General features: G+C 40.5%; 1 protein-coding gene across 3 annotated transcripts; it reads right to left on the reverse strand.

Moving 5' to 3' along the window:
- Positions 1–886: 886 nt before the first annotated feature.
- On the reverse strand, positions 887–25,645 carry LOC130928962 (oocyte zinc finger protein XlCOF6.1-like). 3 transcript variants are annotated; one of them, XR_009066765.1, is made up of 3 exons: positions 21,380–21,755; positions 2,879–6,961; positions 889–2,757 (listed from the first exon to the last, which is right to left on the reverse strand). XR_009066765.1 is itself a non-coding variant. In XM_057855816.1 (2 exons), exon 2 carries the CDS (start codon positions 6,882–6,884, stop codon positions 5,679–5,681), a length of 1,206 nt encoding a protein of 401 aa, XP_057711799.1. In that variant the 5' UTR covers positions 6,885–6,961; positions 25,574–25,645; the 3' UTR covers positions 887–5,678. The 3 variants fall into 3 exon arrangements, 2 of the variants coding, with proteins under 2 accessions (XP_057711799.1, XP_057711798.1); XM_057855816.1 differs by lacking the exon at positions 21,380–21,755 and adding an exon at positions 25,574–25,645 and having other exon boundaries at positions 887–6,961; XM_057855815.1 differs by having other exon boundaries at positions 888–6,961.
- Positions 25,646–27,309: the final 1,664 nt, after the last annotated feature.

Below are 27,309 nucleotides of genomic sequence, written 5' to 3' on the forward strand. Positions count from 1 at the left end.
TAGCCGTGGGCTAGGCTAAGCAGGCCTCGAAGTTTCAACGTGCACCCAGACGACACGAAGCAGAGGCGAGAGTGAACGGATTCTTGTTCGAAAATACCTGCCACCTTTTAGTCGATTACATTACGTCGTGGGGATAAGTGGATTGTCTTCAAAGTAGCACTAGGGTTGGGAATCTCTGGCATGAAGCCGATTCGATATGTATCTAGATACACAGGTTACGATTCGATTAAAAAACGATATATTTTTAAGGCCAGGCGATTCGATACAGTTTAAGAACGATACAGTTCGATACAGAGTGAAAACGATACGATAGTAAACATTTCTTGAGTGTTCGTACAGTATTTTAAACATATAAAAAAATATTAAACTAAACAACATTGGTATGAAATTTTGTTATGTTTTATTTTTTATGAAAAAAATAAAGCTTACTATATGACCGCCATTTTGTTGGATGGGATTGATAATAAAATATAATGCCAGTGACAGACAACAATAAAGTGCAGTAATTTAATTACTGTATTTCCTGGTGTTTTGAACACAATAGGTAAGTAATTTAAGTGCAAACTTTCAACATAAACATCTTACAAGCAAAAAAAATGTTAATTATATGCAGCAGCTCTAGAAAAAAAATTAAACCTGCTAGTGTTATCATAAATAAAAATAATAAATTATGCTTTACCACTGCTATAACTGGGGGAATGAAAACATGGCATTTTAGACAGACAGGTCTATAATCATTACTTTAATCTTATACACAGCAAAGTCATTCACTTATGCCTGTGCTTCCACATTTTTTTTATTCCTCATCACTGTCTATATCTTTTTTGAAGGGCAGATTTTTCTTGAGGAAGATCAACTGATCAACATGTTCATGTTTAAGTACACTGCGTTTCGTGGAAACAATATGCCGCCCTTTCCACCATTGCAGTGGGTTGATTTTTAGGGTTAAAAACTCACGATCGCTGTACCGCTTCACACTAGCTGTGTGTTTTTTTTTTTTTTTTTAATTAACAACAACACGACAGAACAAACAGCAATACAAACACAGAAATAGACAGAAAATAATAATACAAACCAAAAAACAAAAGAACACAAATATGCCAGGGGGTATGAACGTACCAAACATTGCACATCAGAAGAAAAAATGAATAATACTATAAGCAACTATTCACAAAAAAGTCACAGCTTTTCCCAAAACATCAATTATTTTTTCTGCTTTCCTATTTTCACTCTAGTTCTGTCCCATGTGAACAGATTTGGCTGCCTTCGACACTTGGAAGTCCGACTTTTGTTTTCCTGGGTGCGTTAAAAATCAATCGATGCACGTCGCTGGCGTGGTATGCAAACTGTCCATTGTTTTAGCATGTTGCTTCGTTGCCGCTACTAGTTTCGTTTTGGGCTGTGAAGAAAACGCTACGGAGCGTGCGTAACAGTGGTTTTGTTAGCTCTCTCGTTGTTATGACACGCCAGTGACGATCGGGTAATGACGGCGACTACTAGCGGTTCTGCCGAAATGAATGGGAATTTGAGGCAACCACGACGGCGGTCACAATCTAAGTGCGCTGTGTGGTGAATGACTCAAGCGCAGCATGTGAGGTAAAAGCTAAATTATCATATTAAGCAATGCATTGATCTAGGCATTAGAAGCCGATTCTTGTGCTCGCGATAGCCGAATTCTATCTCTACTATCAGTTCATTGAATATTTAATGGGTAATTACTGTCGAATGGTAACTTTACTCTCACCTGTAAAACCGGATATCCGGTCGTATCGGTTTATCGTTCTCAAGCTTAAGTAGCACCACTTTTCCCAAAGCAATCGGATGGCTACTCAAGCCACTCACATCCTCTACGTCATGACGCGCACGTATACGACACCGCCTTTTTTTTTTTTTTGCGTACTTTGTCCAACGTGAAACTGGAAAGATACTCACTTGTTTTGTGTTAATGTTTTCCTCATTAGCTCGGAGCTGAGATGCCTCCTTTGACAAATGTACACAGTTGTTCACAGTATGCAATGACACCATTCGCGACTTAAGCAAGCGTGAAATACAAATTGTATTTCGTTCTTGAGCGTTTTATTCGGTTAAATTGTATTAAATGCAACATTTGCTGTCTCAAAACTCATAGTATAAATTTTTTTTTTTTTTTTTTTTTAAATGACCGCTTAGTTTTTGAGTTACTGCCATAACTCGGGATGCACCTCGCTGACGGCCGCTACCTGATGACGTCATTTCCTGAGGACCCCGCCAGCACCAGCACTCTAATAAGAAAGTATAGCGCCATCAACTTGATCAAACCTGCAAGGTCCTCACGCGCGTGTCTGATGGAGGGAAAAAAGCCAAATGTACAATATGTAAATTGATTGCCTAATTCAATCCCTATAGAATTCTTTTGCTTTGGTAAAATTGTACATATACACTCACTGGCCACTTTATTAAGTACACCATGTTAGTAACAGGTTGGACCCCCTTTTGCCTTCAGAACTGCCTCAATTCTTCGTGGCATAGATTCAACAAGGTGCTGGAAGCATTCCTCAGAGAGTTTGGTCCATATTGACATAATGGCATCACACAGCTGGTGCAGATTTGTCGGCTGCACATCCATGATGCGAATCTCCCGTTCCACCACATCCCAAAGATGCTCTATTGCAGGGGTCCCCAAACTTTTTCCTGTGGGGGCCACATAACTTTTCCCTTCTCTGATGAGAGCCCGGGGTCAGTTTGTAACAGAAAAAAAAGTGACGATTGCAGGAGTGCCTAAATGTAAAAAAGTATTGTTTTTCAGAGAGCCACAATAGAATAACCCATTCTGGATTCTTCACGGAACAAAACTACATAAAATAATGATATATTATATTATAATAATAATAATAATAACCGAAAAAGAGGGTTCATTTGATGGGGATCCCTCTGTGGGTGTGTGGTATAAAGCCGGCGACGCTATGGAGTTATGACTCTGACCAGAGACTCATCAGGGGACGTTCAGGATTTGTTTCCTTTAATGATGATGAAAGTAGTATGAGATTTATTTTGTTGTATTGTGGTTTCTGTAAATACAAGATAACCATATAACATGTCAGTAATATATATAACCTACAAACATATACTGTATTATAAACATATCTAAATTAACAGGAACAACATTAAATATAATATAAATGAAATACACTGCTTACATAATGCATACAAAGCTAATCATTCACAATAATGAGCATACACATTAAGCAGGAAAATAAATTACAATTTAGATAAGTGAATAGGCAACAAACAAAATTCAGCCTCCACCATGTGGCTAAAGGGGCCAACGATTAGCATTAGCGATTAGTGCTAGCGGCTAGCTCGTGGCGGCTAACGACTACAAGGGACCCTAAGCTAGGGTGACCATATTTTGATTTCTAAAAAAGAGGACCCTCAGCCCGGCCTCAAGATACTTGAATTTTATTTGAAGTTCAGTCAATGATGCCAATATCACTTTAATATATTTAAAGTGTGCCCCCTTACTCTGGATGGAAAAATGTAGTTTGAAAAAAAAATAATGACTTTAAAAAAAAATAATAATAATAATATATATATATAAAATGCAGACCCATAGAAATGTGGTCCAGTCAATACACATACACACAGTACGCTATGTGCCACCTAAACATTTTTATAAATTACAATCACGACAATTGTCCTTGACAAATTGTTATTCCCATTCAATTGATGTTCTCATTCAATGTTCTAGATTGCACACAAACAAAAACCGAAATAAACTGACAAACTATTCAATCAGCATGTTTCCAAACGTAGCAGTTCAAAACTACGTTTCCCATAATGCCTAGCGCGGTTTAGCTTACTGGTAGCTAGCTGAGGCAAAAATCAAACTTTGCTATAAAAGTTTACAATCATCGGCAGTTTAGACTAACCTAAAACTTAACTAGAACTTAAAAATGGCTTGACACAAAGAGAAATTCAATTGAAACACGTGGGAAAAAATCCTAACTTTTAAGTGATGTGTGTTATCAAGCGTAACGGCATCTTTAGGTTTTATATATATATATATATTTTATTTTTATTTTTTTTAATAAGATCTAAAAGTTTTTTGAGTGAAAGCAGTGAATTAGTCTTTTTTTTTTTTAATTCTAGTTACATCTGAGATGCAATTGTTGGCTGTTTTCAACAATATACATCGAAAATAAAGACATTGATTGACTGAAAATGGTTCAAGATTAGATGAAATTTTTTGTTTTCTCATGTATATTTATAATTGCTCTTCACCTAAAAATATATTTGTTTTATCCGATTACTCGATTACTAAAATATTCGATAGCTGCAGCCCTATTTACAACCCCCATTTTAGCGGTGTAAATGACTGCTTTTCCAGCAACTTGTGTCGCCTCGTATGCCACACAAAAGAAGCGGCCAGATCTGCTGCGTCTGTAACGGCGATACTTCGGTATTGCAAAAAACGCAGTCCTGTCAAATTTTCTGAATCTTAGAATCGACTTGGTAACAAAGTATAGGTTTTAGTAACAACCCAGTTTTGAATGTTAATATTAGAATTGTAAGTAGGCTTGTTCTGAACAAAGGGAAGGGGATGCAAGGACTGAATAAAAACAAGTTGTTTATAATGAATAAAATTTAAGTACAAGCCCTTTAAAATTTGAAGCAGAGTCGAGAGATTTTAAATCGAGTGAAGCCGGAATGATTAAAACCAAAATTTTAATAACCATTGTCCAATTTGTACAAGTATTAGGCCAAAATAAAGAATAGAGGAATACGAGACTATAGTCGTACTGTTACTACGAGGAAAAAAAGTCATCCTGTTACGTAGGGGTAATGTAGCTGAATAAGTAGCCGCGTACTTTCTGAAGCGCTTTGCCCCCTCCACTAAAGTCAACAATAATGAAAGCATCCCATGAAGCTGTGTTTTATAATCAGTTTTCAAAATAAGGAAATCCGTTACCTTTTAGCTCATCTACATGAAATTTTAATCCATCAAAGGATTTGTACGAATACTTTGTCGGAGCTCCCAGCTAAGGTACGTGTACATAAAGTATGTAGCCCCTTATTCAGTTACATTACTCCTACGTAATAATCCGACTTTTTCCTTGTAGTAAGAGTAAAATGCCATCATTTTTTCCCCTCCCTCTATTTGTCCCCAATACTCTGTCGTAACAGTCACTGTCAGTCAAGAGTAGTAATAGTAACTTTTTAAATCATAATCGCCCTCCCCAAAAAAACTAATAATTGTGAGCCAATCATAATTTTGCATCTTCATGTAATTATACTATTGATGAATGATTTAGAAATGTTGTAATTTGGGGTCTACTGTTTCAAATATTAGCTGTGAAAAGTGTAGTTTCAAAGAGGGCGAGTATTATATAAATAATGCCATTCAACCTGAGAGTTAAATCAGGTGAGCCAATATTTTTGGCAACCGTGTGGATCCACGTCATACAAGGTTTGGACAAATCACATGTTGCTTCATTTGCTGTTTCTGATTGTGTATCATATTGCCTCTGCAAAGCCCTTTGAGACAATTTTGTTGTGATCCAGGGCTATACAAATAAAATTGAATTGAATATAAGGCACCAATACTGCCCATCCTCAACAGGATTTGAGGGAACTCAACAAACTACAATTTACCTGTGTGCACAATCTAATAAAGGTGGTATGTATGACAAACAAAACAGTCATTGGCCACTGCTTCTCACACCAATACACACGTGTCTCTTAATCCGATCCTTGCAGGCAAATTTTTGACCACAATCTGAGCAGGAAAAAGGTTTTTCACCAGTGTGGGTTCTTGTGTGTACTTTTAAGTGGTGAATTTGAGTGAATCCTTGACCACAAACTGAGCAGACGAAAGGTTTTTCACCAGTGTGGGTTCTTGTGTGTACTTTTAAGTGGTGAATTTGAGTGAATCCTTGACCACAAACTGAGCAGGAAAAAGGTTTTTCGCCAGTGTGGGTTCTTGTGTGTGTGTTTAAGGCGCCCTTCTGAGTGAATCTTTTTCCACAAACTGAGCAGACGAAAGGTTTTTCACCAGTGTGGGTTCTTGTGTGTACTTTTAATTGTTGCATTTGAGTGAATCCTTGACCACAAACTGAGCAGGAAAAAGGTTTTTCGCCAGTGTGGGTTCTTGTGTGGACTTTTAAACTACTCATATGACTAAATCCTTGACCACAAACTGAGCAGGAAAAAGGTTTTTCGCCAGTGTGGGTTCTTGTGTGTACTATTAAGGCACTCTTATTACTGAATCCTTGACCACATACTGAGCAGGAAAAAGGTTTTTCGCCAGTGTGGGTTCTTGTGTGTACTTTTAAGCTACTTTTAAGACTGAATCGTTGACCACAAACTGAGCAGGGAAAAGGTTTTTCACCAGTGTGGGTTCTTGTGTGTGTGTTTAAGTGTCCCTTTCGACCGAATCTTTGACCACAAACTGAGCAGGGAAAAGGTTTTTCACCAGTGTGAGTTCTTGTGTGACTTTTTAAAGTGTTCTTGGAACTGAATTTTTGACCACAATCTGAGCAGACAAGACGATTTTCACCAGTGTGGCTCTTCATATGCAAACGACAAGTATAGTTATTAGCAAAGGTTTCCACACAGTGAGATTTCTTATGACCATCATCTTTGTAAGGTGAGTGTGACATGGCACCATTTCTATCTGATGGTGCGATGAAAATGTGTGCTTCCAGTCCATCTTTTGAGCTGCTGCTTGGAGGCTCCGTCCCTCTGCTGGGCTCACTCGGACCATACTCGCTATTCAAGGTCTCACCAGTGGACACGGTGATATCGTCCTCCTCTTTAGCGTATGGCAACTCTACCTCCTCCTTTTTGATTGGAAGTTGTACTTCTCTCTTTTGCTGTTGAGGGTGTTCTGGCTCTTCCTGTTTCATTTGCGGGTGCTCAACTTCCTCTTGAATGTCAGGGGTCTCAGACTCCCGCCACTCAGGACCAAGATATTTGCTGAAACCTGCAAGACACAAGAAGACAAATGATATATCGTATGGACCGTCTATCCAGCTACTAGGCCGTGAGGTTAGACTGGCTGAGTGAGCGAGAGAGAGAGAGAAAGAGTATATGTGCGCGTGCGTACAAGATGCATTCAGGGCTGTCATTCCCATGACAATGATGCACCGATTAGCTGTTAGTCATCGTGCATTGACACGCCCTCATCCTTCAGGCGCAAGCAGCGGCAATTTTAATCATTTATACTATTTATTGATAAAAAAAAAAAAAAATCAAACAAAAATGTAAGCAGTTACAATTTTAATCAGGACTTGAGTATTCTTTTCACCAAAAACTTTTTTTTACTTGTACTTGAGTCCATTTTTTGGGGATGATTACTTTTGTAATATTATTTTGAAGTAACGCTACTCTTACTTGAGTCAAAGTTTTGTCTACTCTACCCTCCTCTGCTGAAAAGGAAGTGACTCAAGAATGTCCCAAAATGAAGTATAAATAATAAAATAAAAAATAAACCCAGGGTTTCCCCTGGGATTTTTTGAAGCTGTGGCAGTGGGCTGCATGACGGATGAGATTTTTTGATGTGACCCCCCCCCCACACACACACTTTTCTACCCAAGAAGAACCATAACAAAGATCTATTTGAAATATTTCATTAGCCAGGCTAATGTCGTAGCTCTCAGCTACAGTTGATGTACGTAAAATGCGGAGCTAATTACAGCTACGTTACCCTTCGTAATAATGTGTTTTTTCTCGTAGCAATAGTACGCCTTACATGTTGTAGTCCTTTTGTTTTTCCTTTTATTTGGCGCTAATTTGGAACGAGATTGATGACAAATTAAAAGTGTTGAAATCCATCTCCAACATCTCCAAAACGGTGCTAAAAAGCATTCTGATCAATAAATATAAAAATTCCAACATATCGAGGTTATAAATTCTCCTCTTCTAGGGAAGTCTTTCTTTGTGTGTGTGTGTGTATTTAGTGTTTGTTATTTTTTTGTCTGTATGTTGTTTTATGAGGATACTATAATATGCGATAATTCACCCTTTCTGCTCTTATAATTTTTCTTATGATTGTCTTAATATACGCAGGCTCCTGGCTATAAGCTTTGAGTAGCTTCTTAAAGAGACCGGACTCACACATGATCCTAGCTCAGCAATATGAGATGATGTACACTTTGTGAATACAAATGTGTGTATGGATAAATTGAAATTAATAGTACTACATTACCACAACAATAATAGTCCTTCTGTGTCTTTTATGATCTTCATATGATGTAAAGCACTTTGAATTGCCTTGTGTTGAATTGGTCTATATAAATAAATTTGCCTTGCCTTGCCTTCTGTTAACGGACGCATTTCAAGGAGTAGGGGGAAATTCTAATACCCATGTAAAGAGTTACTAGTTTCGGTGAGAAGGTGAATCGTTTTTTTGTTGTTGTCCGTGAACTACATTTCCACATAAACGAACATCGAGGTACTATTTAGCTTAGCAAGGAGAGGTAAGAGTCATTTTTTGAGTGTCCCAGAGCTTGCGGAAAAAAAAGCGCATTTATCAGGCTTTCATCAGCCATGATTGCGTATCCGTCCGCCGAAACAGTCGAATAGCACAGATATAAGTACACCTGCCCTTCTGCTTTGGAGGTGTTGTTGACGTTAGCGCGGCAGCGCTCTTGGGCCCCACCTCTCGGCGCAAATTAATTTAAACTTGCTGTTCCGTCCAAGACGGCTGTCCACCGCTCACTCTCGCCGAAAAGTCTGATCCAAAATACTGTTATGAAAGTGAGCGGTGGATGGAAGGCAAAGTTTGAATGAATTTGCGCCGGGAGACGGGCCAAAATAGAGCCTTGCTCTATTTTCAGGAATTTTCAAGAAAAAAAAAATTCACCGTGGCACAACATGGTGAGGCTGTCCGACTCCGATGCACCCCACCAACACAGTTTCAAAAAATCCTAGGGGAAACCCTGATTTCTGAAACAAGAAAATCCTTGAAATATTTTTTGGACCATGGTGCCGTGATCGGCCAGTCTTTCCTTTGTGCAAAACTTGATGACGGGTACAGTTATCCCTCGCAACGTCACGGTTCACGTTGCGCGGATTCAGTGCATTGCGGGGTTTTAAAAAGCTTTCATCAAACAAGTGCAAATACCCGTCCTTTCATATTGAGGCACAAAAAAAACTTTCGCATAGAGATGCGACCGAAAATTCGGCGGCGGAAACTATCGGCCAAAAATAGCTAAAGATGCATTTTCATTTTTTTTAAAGTTCCTACGACATGATAAAAAAAAAAGTCCTAAATAGCATTATTATGTGAATTAGAATCATATTTTGAAACAATTAGAAGATATACAAGAATTTGGCAAAGCGCAGATGACGAGAAATTAGTCTTTTAAATTGCCGTTTAGCAACGCCTACCATTAATGGGCTCTAGCGTCCCCAACAGGAGGATTACGTCAGCAGGGTCATTGTTTCATCTGATTTAAAATTCAGCCCCATTGAGGGGGAATTATTCAGAACGAGGAAAATGCAATGAAGAGAGCTGCAAAATGTCCTTGTTTCAGTCTCTCTATTCCAATATTTTTACTAGGCGTGTAACAGTACACAAAAATCTCGGTTCGGTACGTACCTCGGTTTTGAGGTCACGGTTCGGTTCATTTTCAGTACAGTAAAAAAACAAAATGCAAAATATAAATGTGCTAGATTACACACTTTAGTGCTTTCAACAATAGCCTATACAAAGCTAGAATTCTGCTCAAAAATAGAAAATATAATATTCTGAAATGTAGGTATTTTGAAAAACAAAATAAAAATAACATTGGCTCAGACTTTTTCTTTTTAAAAAAATCTGATGTGCAAAATTGAACAGTTGCAACACTGAACAGTTTCAAGTTTCTCATATTAACTTTACGACCACAGCCTCCAAAAGTAAGGGTTATTAGGGCTGTCAAACGATTACAATTTTTGAGTTAATCACAACTTAAAAATTAATTAATCGTAATTAATCGCAATTCAAACCATCTATAAAATATGCCATATTTTTCTGCAAATTATTTTTGGAATGGAAAGACACAAGACGGATATATACATTCAATATACTGTACATAAGTACTGTATTTGTTGATTATAACAATAAATCCACAAGAAGGCATTAACATTTTTTCTGTTGAAGACATTTTCTTTTTCTCTGCAAAAACAAACACACAACAGAGCCTTAGAACAGTAACAGAAACAGTATTATTTAGAATGTGTGCAGAGTGTGTGTAGTGTACACATAAATGTGGCCCTCTTCTCTACTCATCCTCCAGCCAGTCGCTGAGGCAAACCAACTTATTTACATTTTCTGAGAGTTGTTCCATCTATATTCTTTTTTTAATTTGAATTCCCCAACCAGAGGGCCAAACTGCTTTTCTTCCATGTTTTACACTTAACCGTTACCCATGTGGCTCACTGCACTTCTGAGTGGTGCGACGGCCCTTAGCCGTTTGTTATGTTTTTTTGAGACTGTCAGTCAGCTGATCGTCGCGTCCTCCAGCTGGCTGCCTTCCCTCCCAACGTCACGTACTCTGATTGACGCCGGAGGACGTCGCCGCCGCTGATGGGCCACCCGAGGTAGGGTGCCAACTTCAAAAACTAGCCGCTGTCTGTCATGTATCTATTATGCAGCGCTGTGTTTACATTTGCGGCAATAACGACACTTGCTTTACGGCAGTTAAGCAGATACACGGTAATACTACTAGGCTGTTGTTTGAGCTCGCATCCCCGCGTGTGTTGTATTGTGCCTGAGTCTTGTTAACCAAATAAAGGCAGCGCTAAAAAAAGTCATCTGACCGCTCGTCATTTTACAGTCAACACTCTGAGAGCATACGTGCAGCGTACCTCCTCGCCAGCTGTTAGCTCGCCATTCATTCACCTGTGCATTTGATCGCTACTTTGTTACTGTCAGGAAAATCCATAATAACACCAGGAGTCTCGCCTCCCACCCATTGGGGATTAAATCATCAGGCCAGTCGTCCACACGGACGTCACTCGAGCCTCTTTTACATGCGCATGGAAGCAGGAAGCGAAACACACACAGGATGCGTTCACAAGCCAACTCGTTTTATTTCAGCACATACTTTTCCTTTTAAAGCAACATGGATACATATTCATGAAACAGAATAAACATTCAAACATGGCAATGGTCTATTGGTTATATTCTAATCAGGTAAAAGTGAGTGGCCCTCCTCTTCACTCGCCCTTCCTAAGTCACATGTGTTTCTTCTCCAAGTGAGATAATGTCAAAATGTTTACAACAATGCTATCTCACTTTAAGCCGAGTACTTCAAGAAACACCATTTGTTTGGAGCAACATCGTAAACTTATCCCCAGGGGAGGTCGTGAGTGGCCGGCTCACCACCCCCTCTTTACTGTGGAATGTGACCTGTAGCAACTCAAAGCACTTAGTGAATACATGGGTTACAAGTTAATAAAACCACTAACTAGGATAAATGCAATTCCCTTCTTCTTACTAATATTTCCCTAACAGTTACACTCCCGCTTTTTCGATGAGGTATTTTGTGTTCAATCGTTATTGGATCGTTTTTGTTCACCACTGTAAATAAGAGCACCGCAGCAGTAGAGGTAAACTGCTGTTTTCGTTCAACCCGATTTGTTTAGTTAGAAGCCAGGGTAGTTGCAGTCTTTTTGTTATTTCCTTTTTACGATCAGGGTTTACTTAGCGGGTGGGGTTCAAGTGTAGTTTCATTTTGTTTCTTGTTTTGGCCTGGGCTTACGCTGAAGCCAGCTTCTTCCGCATTTTGTTCATTGCGAGTTCGACTTGTGTGTAAGCCTGTCGCAATATGCAATAATTTCATTTATCGCGCGATAAATAAAAATGAAGGCGGTAATTTTTCCGCTGCGATTTATCGCCTCGCGTGCGCGTCGATACGTGCTGCTAAAAGTTCGGATTCCTCGTTACCAACTGCGCTAAAAGCATCTTCGTTCCAGGTCTGGCAAAAACTAGCGCCGGAGCCAATCGTTCCCATTATAGCCTATTGTTCAACGTATACCGGCCGCGTCAGTGCTCCGGAGTGACTGTGGACCGTCTATGGCGCGCCAGTGTTGTTGACGTGTGGGCGCTCCCGTCAAGAGTGACATATCATGCGGGGCGGCTATTTTTCGTCACAACGCCGGATATTTACAACGAAGTCTGCCAAAACATTGCTACCGACTTGGCTGCTACGAACAACCTCGCTTTGACAACGAACAGCTGAATGAAATTAAGAGCGCTGTGCTTCAAACCCGTCCTGTTTATGAAAGTCGATTGTCATATGCTGGTGTCGTGTAATATTGAGCAGACGTGACTTCAGCGGCGCACACACTAGATATCATGAAATGGCAAACTAGATGTGCTACGTTCCATGCCATTGGCTACGTGAGCCCACAGGGATTATGGGACACGTAGTCCATATACAGTGGGGAGAACAAGTATTTGATACACTGCCAATGGGAACTGTACTAAATCGATGAATTCTAAACTGTCATGACTGAATGGAAGTTAAGAAGGCCAAATCAATCCATACCAGTGACTATAGATAATGTTGCAAATATTGTTAATTCAGTACGTGACACAGATGGATTCGGACCACAAATAGGATGTCTTGCTCATGTAGTAAACCTAGCTGCTAAGAGACCTGTAGCAATCAACGGTGTGCCCTGCCTCACTTTACAAACAGTAAAGATTGTTTCCAGCACTTTATTACAATTTTTTTTCAGATCAGTAAGAAGTAAGCACATAAATATTATGCACTAAAATGCATGTTTATATGATGGCAATTTAATTTTTGCTCGCTAGCAAAAAAACAAACAAAAAACAAACAAACAAAAAATATAATTGTTATTTTTTTTACAGAGCATTAAATGTATTGAATCGGATCAAAAATTGTGTCCCCCGTATCAAAAATTGTACCGAACCGTGACTTAACTATCGTTGCATCCCTATGGAACACCATTGCAGAAGCTACGACGGGAAAAGTTTTCATTTGCCTAAATGCTTAAGTTATTAAGTAGGGCTGTCAAAAGTATCGCGTTAACGGGCGTTAATTTTTTAAATTAATCACGTTAAAATATTTGACACAATTAACGCACTCCCCCTGCTCAGACAGATTTAAATGACAGTACAGTGAACTACTTGTTAATTGTGTTTTATGGAGTTTTGCCGCCCTCTGCTGGCGCTTGGGTGAGACTGATTTTATAGAGCTTACCCACGTACCACGTGGTCGCTGTAGGGTTCCGCCCACTTGTCCGTCAAAACATAGTGTTAACCTATTACGGCTACGTACATTTCTCCTATTTACGGCGTGTTTTTCTGCTCCTTAACATTAATAGTCAAAATGGTGAAGGCGTGTGTGGCTGTTGGTTGCACTAATAGAGAAGATGGAAGGAGAGACTTGAAATTTTACCGTATTCCGAGGGATCCAAATAGAAGAGCGAAATGGACGGCTGCGATTCGACGTGAAAATTGGACACCAAAAAAATCACCACAGACTATGTAGTAGTCATTTTATATCCGGTAAGATGCATTTAATATATATTTAGAGGGTTTTGGCCTGACAACCACAATTAAGATCATTGCTAGGCTAATTGCTGACATCATACGACGTAGTACGACATAGTTTCAAATTCAAGATGTTTGTGACTTCCCTATTGCTGCAGAGAGCGTAAATAAACTAGTAGGCGTGACAGCTAGCAGACATGCTAACCCAAACAGAGTGATTTTTCAAAGTCTTATTCTCGGCTTTTGAAGCGAACAATCACACAAAACTACCCAGGATGATGTCACACGGCGGCGGGGTTGTTGATTGTCTTCGCCGATCAGCAAACCACCCGGCGGCGAGCAAGTTACAGCTCATCAGACTCGGCAGGAGGAAAGCTGATTTGCCAGGGAAGCAGCTGGAGAATGACCGCCAGACAAACCAGCCGACATCGGAGGAGCGCGCAGCTCCCACATGGTCAACACGAATATGGCGTAAAATAATGCTTTACTACACGGTGAAGACGTAAACAGTAAGAGAGCGGCGTGTGGTTGTTGTGCAGCAAACATGGCAGGATGTGTCTGAGGAGAACTTTTCTACATGTTCGTCCATGATCAAACGTTAGTAAATAGTCCTTTATTTAAAGAAAGTTTGTAGTGTTTACTCTGTAATCGCTGTATTCGCGCCATTCTTAACACGAAGTTGCAATTTCTGATGGGGTGGAAAATTTGACAGAATACCGGGCACACGAAGAGGGCAATAAGCAGAGTATAGACCCTACTCACCTACGTCACAAAATGGGCGTGTCGCTGTTTCCGGCCGCCATACTGTACCTCTTTTTCAGACCTATTCTCATTGTTTTCAATTAGTCGAGCAAGTTATAGAGCAATTCATGGAAGCCCCGGTGTTATCTGACGCTGTAAACTCATTGGATCCGTTGCATAAAAGGCGTTACGTGGAAAAACTTCAGTTTATCCATTCGCCAGATCCGTATTTGATGCCTAAATCGATGTTTTTCGACCCGCTGGCTTCGCCTGACATTTGATACCCACACAAAATCAGCCTATTCTCACGAAAGTTTGAAAAACTTTAAGAGCTTGGAGGCTTATAAATGCTACGTTGCTGGTTGGGTGAAACACGTCCTCGTACACGAAAATTCGGCAGGAATCTTGTGCTCGGAAGGTGAGTTACGAAATTTTCAATTCAAAATCTTTTGTTCTTGCTACCATCCACTGTCAAGTCTAATGTATTTCATGTCATTTGTCAATGGAGCTAGGGCTTTTAATGTTTATATGGTTTAGCGATAGCACTAACTACATACATACGTGTATGTTGTGGGCGATTAGCCTAGCAATGATCTTAATTGTGGTTGTCAGCCCAAAACCCTCTAAATATATATTAAATGCATCTTACCAGATATAAAATGACTACGTTTGTAGTAGTCGTAGTCGTTTGGAGCCCAGTTTTCTCGTCGAATTGCAGCAGTCAATCTCGCTCTCCCCTCCGGGTCTCTCGGAATACGGTAAAACTTCAAGTCTCTCCGTCTATCTTCTCTGTTTTTGCAACCGACCGCCACACACGACTTCACCATTTTGAGTATTAATGTTGACGAGCAGTAAAACGTGCAATAATAGGAAGAATTTACGAAGCGCTAATGCATTTCTATGACGAGTATGCGGACCTCATGGCGCGGGGGCGTGGCTGTGACGTCACGTGAGTAGGGTCTATAGCGCTCTCCCGCGGGCACGCAAAGGACCGAGGGGTGTGTGTGAACAGCCGCTGGTCGTCGGCCGAGTAGCATTCTCGGTGGACAATCAGCCACAAAATGCAAGTCACCTTCGTATTAATGTGCGTGTCATGATCCCAGTATTTGACATAATACAAAATACAATGTTTACTCACTTCAAGTCCAATGGTCCCAAAAGTAGTAGGGCTTGTTTTGGCCAATAAGCGTGGTAAATGGGGACCTTTTGAAACCCAAAAAGGCTCACACGCCTCTGGTGCAGCAACAGTTTTCTGCAGCACATTTGGGTGGCGTGATGCGAATAAGAAATTCATCTGCAAAATCAGCTGAATCCGCAGTCCATCTGCATGCTATAAAGCAATGCTGTATTGCGAGATGCTGACCCGGGTGACGTCACATTCGCATTCCGCCTCAAAACAGGAAGATCTTCATTTTTATGGTGCGGGGTTAAAAAAATTGAATAAAATGATCGCTTCCACACACATCTAAGCTGTCCATTTCATTCAATAGCATAAAATACCGCGTGAAATATGAAATAAACATGCTTTTTGGTGTCATAGGCACTTTAAAAGAAGCCGAGTAGCACTGAGCAACAACCAGTGGGTGAGGGTTGAGCCTTGCAGCTGCAAGCAAGGGATTACTCCATGCATTTTTGGGACATAAAAAAATTGCTAATACCTTAGGGATGGTATGACGAAAAAAAAATGTGTGGTTTTGAAACCTTGACATTTTCATACCAATTGAAGGAATCTGACATTTAAGCCAGCCTTTTAGCTGGCCTTTTACCTTTTCGCTAGCGCAATTCCAATGATCCGGGCCGGCGGAAATCCAACAACCCGGCCAAAAGGCCAAACTCCGCGTGTTCACCTTGTACAGACTCCATTTTAAAAGCTGGAAAAAGGCTTCAAAACGCAGGTTGACAATTTAGTCTGCAACAATCATACAGCACACAGAGACCCAGGCAGGAGGGCTGGATCCAGAGTTACCATATCACAAAAGATTCCCGAGAAAAATGACCACGATTAGTAAACAGTGTTTCCCACAAATGGACGAGACTGTGGCGGCCCGCCACAGTCTCGTTTGGGCCCGCCACAGTCTTGTTTGCCCCCCTGCCGAATAAAAAAAAGATAATAATCAGATGCGTCAGCCAGCCGATTACACAGCTGTAGCCCATTCCACTCTACTACCCGCGAGAGCGCGCGCGGGTAGTAGAGTAGCATTTTAGAGTAGTATTTTATTTATTTATTTATTTAAGAGACGCAAGGGGAACGAGTAGGAAGAATGGGAGAACGAGCGAGATAGCGAGAGATAGCGGTCGCATGTCTTAGCAGCACGCTGTTATTTTGTTATTGTTTTTCTGTATTATTGTTACCACAATCAAGTGGGTAAGCAAATACAGACTTCTCTCCTTCTTCCCCATATCCGGGGCATTACAATAGTTTGGATCGGACTTTTCGGCGAAAGTGAGCGGTGGACGGCCGTCTTGGACGTAAAGCAAACTTTGATTGAACTTGCGCGGAGAGGCGGGGCCCAAAATAAAGCCTTGCTCTATTTTCAGAGCGTTGGTCACAGTGAAATATTTATTAGTTCAAGCAGAGTAAAATGATACATATTCACGGTACAAGAACGTCGTTTCCGTGTCCATCGATTGGTAAGAGAAGGCTGTTTGTACGAGTGACGTGTGGGCGCTCCCGTCAGAGGGGACATTTCGCGTGGAGTGGCTATTTTTCGGCACAACACCGGCGCGCCAACTTCAGACAATTACGGCTGACGAAACTTTGATAAATGCGCCCCCCCCCCCAATTTCGCGAGCTCTGGGACACTCGAAAAATGACTCTCATACCTCTCCTTGCTAAGTTAATGGTACCTCGCTGTGCGTTTGTGTGGAAATTTAGTTCACGAACAGCGTGGAAAAAACTATTCACCTTCTCACCGAATCAAGTAAAACTCTTTACACGGCTATTAGAATTCCCCCAGTCCTGTAAATGGGTCAGTTGACAGAAGGACTGTTATTGTTGTGGTAATGTAGTACCTACGAGGGTCAAATAAAAAGGAAAAAGGAGGACTACGACGGCGGTCTGAAACCCGCGGCTCTCGGGCCGCACGCGGCTCTTTAGCGCAGCTTTTTTTTTTTTTTTTTTTAATGGAAAAAGATGGGGGAGGGAAATATATTTTTTGTTTTAATAGGATTTCTAGGAGGACAAACATGACATAAACATTCTTTCAATTCATTAATATTGTAATGAAGTTAAACTTGTGGTGGCATCGTACAACAGAGTAGTCACGTGGTGCGCTATAGGATCCACTGCAGGGAAAATAAACATTTAATCATGAAGGCTAATTATGTATTTCTAGCCAACTTAGTCATTTTTATAGTAGGCTAATATAGCTAGTATTGATAATTATAAGGCTTGTACAAGGCTTTGAATTTTTTGCTGCTCCAGACATACTGTATCAGTTTTTTTTTTGTTTTGTTTTGTTTTTTTTGGGGGGGGGGGTCAAATATGGCTCTTTCAACAGTTTGGGTTGCCAACCCTGAGTCACTACGCGATGTAAGTCGTACTATTGCTACGAGAAAAAAAGTCGCATTATTACATAGGGTAACGTAGCTGTAATCAGCTACGCATTTTACATACATGTACCGTAGCTGAGAGCTATAACATTAGCCTAGCTAATGAAATATTTCAAATATATCTTTGTTATGGTTCTTCTTGGGGGGGAAAAAATAATGAAGAAAAAAAAAAATTCGCCGTGGCACGACATGGTGAGGCTGTCCGACTCCGATGCAGCCCACCACCACAGTTTCAAAAAATCCTATGGGAAACACTGGTAAAACATTCCTCTTTTAAAGGCTCTGGTGAGGCAGGCTGCGGTCTGGAAGAAGGGTGCAATTGGGCGTTGTTTCTGGATTGGACAGGAGAATTCAGGCAGTGCTGTTGTCAGAGCAACGAGAGTTAAGGATTTGGCCATCCTCAGCGCCACGTGAGTGTAGTTTTTTTAAATTTCTCGGGATCTTTCGTATCAGATGTTCCTTGTGGCAAGACAAGATGTCCCGCCATTTGTTCTGGACGGTCCAGAAGAGCTGATTGCAGGATTTGGTGGTGCAGACATGGGCTTGTCTATCACCTGCTTGTCAGCGTCAATCTTCCTCAGTCAGCTGCATGACGCGTGCGTTGGACTTCCATGGTCAGAAGGAGTCCTCTATCTTTCTGTCCTTATTTGCCCATTCTGCTGGCGCTGCCAGTTCTAATCATTCCAAGTCCAACTGTTCATAATATCAAATATATTCCTCTTGTTTTTCTAAACTATGATATTGAAGGAATTTAGTCCTCCCAGCCCAAACTGCACGGGGAGGCCGGCAACAGAACGGAAATATACTCCGTCGCTGACTCCCCCGCAGAGCCAGGCTAAGGAGGAAGCTAAACTCCGCGCGTTCCTGTGTTAACCCTTTGCACACTGACTCCATGTTTCAAAAGCTTGAAGAACACTCGCCGAAAACAGGTTGACAATTTATTCGTCGACAATGGTAAAAAACAAGGCAAAAACAGATGACGGAGGGACAATTCTGGATCCAAAACAAGGCTACATGTTTCCGAGCAGAAGAAATCTGTCTTATCTCAGTGTTCAGTCTTTTTTGAAGTCTTTGCTGACGCGGGTCTTGTCGAAGGCGTTTCCGGGCGTTGCTTTTGGTCCACCCCCGCTGTGGCCGGTTTTGGGCGGCTTAGGTTCGTGCGCGGATTTGGACGCCCGCTATCAACTTTGCTGTCCAGGCTGGTTGTACTTGTTTTAGGACAAAGCGCTTTGTCCTTGGAGTTTGCTGGGAGAGCAGATTACCCGAGTATGTGCGTCACTCTTGTGATAAGACGGCATTGTGTATCTCTATTTCTTCTCATTAAACTATGGTGTGCTATTTATTTTATATTAGTAGTGTAGTCCTACCGTAAATATGAAAATGATACTATTTCCTGATTAATTATATTACGTGTGTTAGCCTAATGCAAACAGTTAGACGGTGTGTGCGATGACGATATCGTTTCCCCTTCAATATCAATGGCATTTATTTTATTTTGGGTGCTTTAGAGTAATATAATCAGTCACACAGTAAATACGAGAAAAGATGCTATTCCCTGATTGATTATATTAAGTGTGTTAGAGTAATACAAACTGTCAAACGGTAAATACGTGAAAAGATACTGTTCCCTTCCCACTGTATACCTTGAAACCAGTAATTGGGTCATGTGTACCTGTGACATGTTACCACCCAGTGGTTGGTTTTGCTGTGCTGAGTAACAGAAAAAGATGTTGGAGCAGTGTTCCATTGTCCCCCAAAGTGCTAAACAAAACAAAACAAAAAACTCAAGACTTAAAGTGATCCTCTACCTTAAATACATGTAGGCTCTAATAAACCACGTAGTAAATGTAGTGTGTTGAAGGTGTGTCGTAAAATGCGGACTGGATTTTAAGGAAACCGAGGCAAAAACTGCAATGGATTATGTAAATCGGTGCACTGGAAAACCCGGACCGGACTTTTTTAAAAAAACTGGATCGGAAGTCTTGATCTGAATTTTTCCGTGTTGGCCGATCCGATACCGATGCGCATTTTTTGCCCATATCGGCGTCCGATCCGATATCTCTAATATGAATGGTGGTCTGTTTTGGTGTCCAGGGTTTTCGTTCCACCGACAAACGGACGCATTCCCGATGCGGAGGTGCATGGATGGATTCTCAGTTTTGCCGGTTGTGGTGGTTTGGCACGCATTTTGATTTGTAGTGCAGTGCGTCGTAAAAATTCTATGCGTCATCTTCGTTATGGATTTAAAAAACAAAAAAAAAAACTTAGTCACGGATATAATTTAGGTTGCACTGGGATGTTCTTGAAAATTAAGACCACGGTGAAAAAATTCCAAACTTACAACAGCTAATTTAATATTTTTAATACCCTTAATAATGGAAAACTAAATTCAATGCTTTTTTAATACTTTTAATAACCCGCGGGTACCATGTGTCAACTATTCAGTGTAAATGTGTAAACATTGTACTTGCAATTTTTTTGTATTTTTAAGTCAAGAAAATGTTTTGTCAATTTCTTTTTATTTAATCAAAATGTGCATTGTATTTTTATTTGGACAAAAGAAAACCACCTTTACCACCTTTGACCTGCCTTGTACTTGACCGACATTAATAAATGGACCCATGCTTGTATGAAATAAACAATTGTGGACCTTCAATATTTGCATTTGAGGACCCCTGGCCTACTATCAAAATGACTAGGTTGGCTACAAATACATAATGAGCTTTCATGATTACTGTATTTTCCTCACTGTAAGGCGCACCTAAAAGCCTTCAATTTTCTCAAAAGCCGAATGTGTGCCGTATAATCTAATGCGCTATAATCTAATAGTATATGGATGAATATTGGTTAATCAAGCCATGACTTTCCATTTAGCTCAGCTCCATCCTGTGGATGCACAATGCAACGCCAACTACTACTACTGCGCTTTATAATTTGCTGCAAATTTTATATAAGTTTTAAAATGGGCCATTCATTGAAGATACGCCTTGTACTCTGATGCCCCTTGTAGTGTGGAAAATACGGTAATTATTTTCCCTGCAGTGTATCCTACTGCGAATGACGCATTACACGACTACGCTGTTGTACGATACCGCTCAAGTTTAACGTCATTACAATATTAATGAATTAGAAGAATGTTTGTGTCATGTCTTTCCTCCGACAGAAACGATATTAAACAAACAAATATATTTTTCCCTTTCCCATCTTCAAACATTTTTGAAAAAGCTCCAGGGAGGCACTAGGGCAGCGCTAAAGAGCCGCATGCGTCTCTGGAGCCACGGGTTGCTGAACCCCGGGTTAAGTAAACCTGTCCCAAATTCTTGGAATATATTATTGTTGACGTATTTAGGTTATATTTTCTCATTAAAATTGGTTACATTTTACACGATAAAACTGAGTGCATATTGCTATCTTAATTTTATTGAGCATATTCTATAGGTTATTTTTTAACGGTGTACCCAAATTTCCCTACGGGAATCAATAAAGGATGATCTTTAAGAATAAACAGGGAGGCCTGGGTGAATGCTCCTCGTTCAATTCAAATTCAACACCACGGGGACAATAAATGAATATTATTTCCCGAATCGGTGAACTAACCTGATAGTCTGCGAAGAACAACTTTAACTTGCATTTTGCAGGCAGCCGATAGTTGATGTTGTCGCTGATCTTTTGCGCCAAAAAGTTCCGCCTCTAACTTTGTGGCTGGCGTCCTTCTTGCGCTCATTTTGCACACTTTAGGAGGCTCCAACTTGATGTTCAAGCGTCGAACCACGTTGTTCTGTTCGCAAGCTAAGCTATGCTAAGATAACTAGGCTGCGAAGCTTCAACGTGCACAAAAACACTTGAAGATGGACGGACCAAATCTTTCGATCTTGTTCCAGTCAAGTAGATCTGGAACTCCTGCCTCGCGAACTTAGTGGGTAAACTCCGCACAAAAAGCTGCTTGTTGCACCGGTAACTCCGTGTTGAGACGAGAGTGCGGCGCGCCTGTGCATGCAGAATAGATGTCGACGTGGCAAGCTCCGTGCGTAGCTCCGCTACTGCGCATGCGCCACACACATCCTGTCGGCATAGCCGTGGGCTAGGCTAAGCAGGCCTCGAAGTTTCAACGTGCACCCAGACGACACGAAGCAGGGGCGAGAGTGAACGGATTCTTGTTCGAAAATACCTGCCACCTTTTAGTCGATTACATACGTCGTGGGGATAAGTGGATTGTCTTCAAAGTAGCACTAGGGTTGGGAATCTCTGGCATGAAGCCGATTCGATATGTATCTAGATACACAGGTTACGTTTCGATTAAAAAACGATACATTTTTAAGGCTAGGCGATTCGATACAGTTTAAGAACGATACGGTTCGATACAGAGTGAAAACAATACGATAGTAAACATTTGTTGAGTGTTCGTACAGTATTTTAAACATATAAAAAAAAGATTAAATTAAACAACAAAATTTCATACCAATGTTATCTTTTATTTTTTATGAAAAAAAAATAAAAATAAAGCTTACTATATGACCGCCATTTTGTTGGATGGGATTGATAATAAAATATAATGCCAGTGACAGACAACAATAAAGTGCAGTAATTTAATTACTGTATTTCCTGGTGTTTTGAACACAATAGGTAAGTAATTTAAGTGCAAACTTTCAACATAAACATCTTACAAGCAAAAAAAAATGTTAATTATATGCAGCAGCTCTAGAAAAAAAAAATTAAACCTGCTAGTGTTATCATAAATAAAAATAATAATTTTAGACAGGTCTATAATCATTACTTTAATCTTATACACAGCAAAGTCATTCACTTATGCCTGTGCTTCCACATTTTTTTATTCCTCATCACTGTCTATATCTTTTTTGAAGGGCAGATTTTTCTTGAGGAAGATCAACTGATCCACATGTTCATGTTTAAGTACACTGCGTTTCGTGGAAACAATATGCCGCCCTTTCCACCATTGTAGTGGGTTGATTTTTAGGGTTAAAAACTCACGATCGCTGTACCGCTTCACACTAGCTGTCTTTTTTATGTATTTATATATATATATCAGTGGCGGGCCGTGCATTTCACACCTAGGCCTTCAGTAGTGCTCCGTCTGAATCAATCCAACCCTCAATACCTATTTTATGGCTTCTACTTCTACTGCAGGTACAGCCACGACACACAAAAAACGCATAAAAAAATAACCAGATAAAACTGCATATTATTTAAGAAAAGAGCAACATTTTACTCACCAAAAATCCGGATTATTTGTACACAAAGTCCATCCTCCTTTCTTTTCTCAAGAAGATCAGCAATAGCAGCGATCAGGTAATTTTGTATTTTGCCCGACGTCCCACTAAAGCAGTACTTCTCAAATAGTGGGGCGCGCCCCCCTGGGGGGGCGCAGAGCAATGCCAGGGGGGGCGCATGTGACCTCGGGGAACATGTTTTATGTGTTTTTTTTTTTTTTTTTTTTTTTGCCGTACTGGAATAAAGTGTACTTGCACATCCACTCAGTAGGTGGCAGTGGCGCTCTCATTTTCAGAGTGCGCGCAGTATTTTTGAACTAAGGAAGAGCACTCAGCACACACAGACAACAGATATGAAGAGCAGTGTGCCACCGCCGTTTTCGAAAGCAGTTTTCCGACCGGACTCACTCACGCAGCGACCCACTGTCTTGTCCGGTTCTCACGTCGCCGCCCGAGAAGTGCCATTTTCGGCTTGGGATCGTCACGACGACTGCCCTCACCTACGGTTCTACCTCGGGCGCCGTGAATGCGCTTTTTTCGTACCGTTTGCCTTTTAGCTTTGACTTTTAATACAGTGGGTGATGATGAAAGACCACTGTTTACTGTGTCTAAAAATAATTATAGCAGACAGCAAGAAGCCAAATCAATCATTGTTAAGCCGCTTGATTTTTTCAGTGAAAACGTGCCGTATATTGCCGACAATCGTCCTGCTTTGTCAGTGTTATATCAGTAAGCATTGTTAGCATGCTAATTGAAAAATAACTCCACATCATTGCAAAGGAGGTAAATACTGTGAGCAGCAAAAATAAAAACTGTCCTGTCCAAGGACACTTTCCCCCCCCCTTTTATTCAGATTTGTTTTTTCGGTCAAATTTTTTGGCACATTGTCCTCATGAGTGAATGTTTCTAATCAATTTTAATTTGGTATTATTTACTGATTTTATTACATTTTATTTTTCTGTATCAAATGGTCAAAAATGTACCTTGAGTGTATTTTTTAGTTTGGATGTGAGTTTTTTTTTTTTAATTCAGGCAAATTGATGCACATCAAGTCTTCTCTGTTACAAACAAAACAATGTTTATAATAAAGTTATACTTTATTATAAGTTGATCTATGTTACTTTTTTTCTTTATTAGAAAAAAAGGACACAATGTTAGGCAGATGCGTATTTATAATAGTAATTTTATAGACAAATGATACTATTTACAGTGGCGGCAGAGAGTTTGGGGGGGCGCGAAACATTTACGTCTTCCTTGGGGGGGCGTGACAGAAAATAATTGAGAAGCACTGCACTAAAGACTGTTAGTGGACTGGTGGTAATGTTGATCCGTGTTGCTCTCAGCAATGAGAGACAGAAGCTCCACATTATTTCCTCTGTTTTTGGATCCAGCGCTTTCTTTTTTTTTTTTTTTTTTTTTAAACCTGTCCTGTTCAGCTGTTTGACACAGAGAATGGAAGTCTAAGTGCCCGGATTCTGAACAGTTTTAATGTTTCACATTGAGAGTCTGACATACTCCCATTGTGATCATTCAAAATATCTTTTTATTATGACAAAGCAGCCAACAGGAAGGGATTATGGGGGGACAGAAGAAAAGAAATACAAGAGAAGAAAGAAAAGAAACACATACACAAACAACAACAAGAAATACATTGAACATCTAAACTAGTTACTAATATGCTGGTGCTATCGTCAGCGAGATGTATTTCCGGTTTACACCATGTGGGGGCCTATTGGCCAGTGAAAGAGGAGAATGGGGGTGGGGGTGTCTATAAGACTATAAGCTAAGTGATTGAAAGGGGTAGAGTGTACACAAATCAGTTCTGTGATCTAGAACCCAGTAATCGTGTGAATCTCTTATGAGTGTAAGCCCGTTGGCGACCAACCCTACGCCGCCGCATTGCCAATCCCGGCACCGGAACCCCCAACCCGAGCATGCCCTACCACATCCAGCAGCACGCAAGCCCCACCGGGCGCGCGACAGCCACGCAGACGGGTGGAGAAACATCCAGCGCTTTCATCGTGCCCCCGAAATGAAAGTTCCTGCTTGCCCTCAAAAAATGACAGTCTATCTGTCTTTTCAAAATGTCCCTATTGTTCTTCAACTTTTCGTTGTGGTACTCCGTTTCCCTACGCACCTGCTCGCTCAGCTGTTGATCCCCTCTAGCTTCGTTGCCGCTACTAGTTTCGTTTTGGGCTGTGAAGAAAACGCTACGGAGCGTGCGTTACAGTGGTTTTGTTAGCTCTCTCGTTGTTATGACACGCCAGTGACGATCGCGTAATGACGGCGACTACTAGCGGTTCTGCTGAAATGAATGGGAATTTGAGGCAACCACGACGGCGGTCACAATCCAAAGTGCGCTGTGTGGTGAATGACTCAAGCGCAGCATGTGAGGTAAAAGCTAAATTATTATCATATTAAGCAATGCATTGATCTAGGCATTAGAAGCCGATTCTTGTGCTCGCGATAGCCGAATTCTATCTTTACTATCGGTTCATTGAATATTTAATGGGTAATTACTGTCGAATGGTAACTTGACTATCGATAAAGCTGTATCTCTCACCTGTAAAACCGGATATCCGGTCGTATCGGTTTATCGTTCTCAAGCTTAAGTAGCACCACTTTTCCCAAAGCAATCGGATGGCTACTCAAGCCACACATCCTCTACGTCATGACGCGCACGTATACGACACCGCCTGCTTTTTTTCTTTTTTTTGCGTACTTTTCTTTGTCCAACGTGAAACTGGAAAGCTACTCACTTGTTTTGTGTTAATGTTTTCCTCATTAGCTCGGAGCTGAGATGCCTCCTTTGACAAATGTACACAGTTGTTCACAGTATGCAATGACACCATTCACGACTTAAGCAAGCGTGAAAGTAAATACAAATTGTATTTCGTTATTGAGCATTTTATTCGGTTAAATTGTATTAAATGCAACATTCGCTGTCTCAAAACTCATAGTATTAAAAAAAAAAAAATGACCGCGTAGTTTTTGAGTTACTGCCATAACTAGGGATGCACCTCGCTGACGGCCGCTACCTGATGACGTCATTTCCTGAGGACCTCGCCAGCACCAGCACTCTAATAAGAAAGTATAGCACCATCAACCTGATCAAACCTGCAAGGTCCTCACGCTCGTGTCTGATGGGGAAAAAAAGCCAAATGTACAATATGTAAATTGATTGCCTAATTCAATCTCTATAGATTTATTTCTTTTGCTTTGGTAATATTGTACGTATACATTCACTGGCCACTTTATTAGGTACACCATGCTAGTAACGGGTTGGACCCCCTTTTGCCTTCAGAATTGCCTCAATTCTTCGTGGCATAGATTCAACAAGGTGCTGGAAGCATTCCTCAGAGTTTGGTCCATATTGACATGATAGCATCACACAGTTGGTGCAGATTTGTCGGCTGCACATCCATGATGCGAATCTCCCGTTCCACCACATCCCAAGGATGCTCTATTGCAGGGGTCCCCAAACTTTTTCCTGTGGGGGTCACATAACTTTTCCCTTCTCTGATGAGGGGCCGGGGTCAGTTTGTAACAAAAAAAAGTGACGATTGCAGGAGTGCCTAAATGTAAAAATGTATTGTTTTTCAGAAAGCCACAATAGAATAACCCTTTCTGGATTCTTCACGGAACAAAAGTAAATAAAATAATAATACATTATATAATAATAATAACCGAAAAAGAGGGTTAATTTGATGGGGATCCCTCTGTGGGTGTGTGGTATAAAGCCGGCGACGCTATGGAGTTGTGACTCTGACCAGAGACTCAACAGGGGACGTTCAGGATTTGTTTCCTTTAATGATGATTAAAGTAGTATGAGATTCATTTTGTTGATTTGTGGTTTCTGTAAATACAAGATAACCATATAACATATGGGGAGCCATTTGTAAAGCAGCACATGCTGAAAATTACGTTCTCTCACACAGTGCCACACAGTGTTGAAAACGTGGTGTTAAAATTTTTAGGGTTACCTTTTTTGCACAATTACAACATTATTTAGCAACCTAAATATTAATTTTTAAATAAGAGGTTTTGGACCTGAATGTTTAAATCCAGAAACAAATATTTAATTTAAATCTTAAATTTATATCCTATATCCTCAATGCTAAATCTGGAAACGGTTGGAACTACATATTTAGTTTAATATGCAAATTCACATGACTGGAGACCGGAAGTAACAAAATAAAAGCTGGAGCACACAAAATACTATTTAAATAGTTTCTCCTAAATATGTATTTTACCTATATATTGTTATTATCACAATGACTCATGTCTAAGAGCAGCCTG

This window comes from Corythoichthys intestinalis, chromosome 13, assembly GCF_030265065.1.
Source record: "Corythoichthys intestinalis isolate RoL2023-P3 chromosome 13, ASM3026506v1, whole genome shotgun sequence".
Taxonomy (NCBI): Eukaryota; Metazoa; Chordata; class Actinopteri; order Syngnathiformes; family Syngnathidae; genus Corythoichthys; species Corythoichthys intestinalis.

What these genes read in the sequence shown, in the direction of transcription:
- LOC130928962 (XM_057855815.1), bottom strand. Translation starts at nt 21,506, where the DNA reads ATGAGCGCAAGAAGGACGCCAGCCACAAAGTTAGAGGCGGAACTTTTT. An exon ending in TGTTCTTCGCAGACTATCAG is followed by an intron (nt 6,962 to 21,379) that starts GTTAGTTCACCG and finishes TGTGTCTTGCAG; the next exon opens with GTTTCAGCAAATATCTTGGT.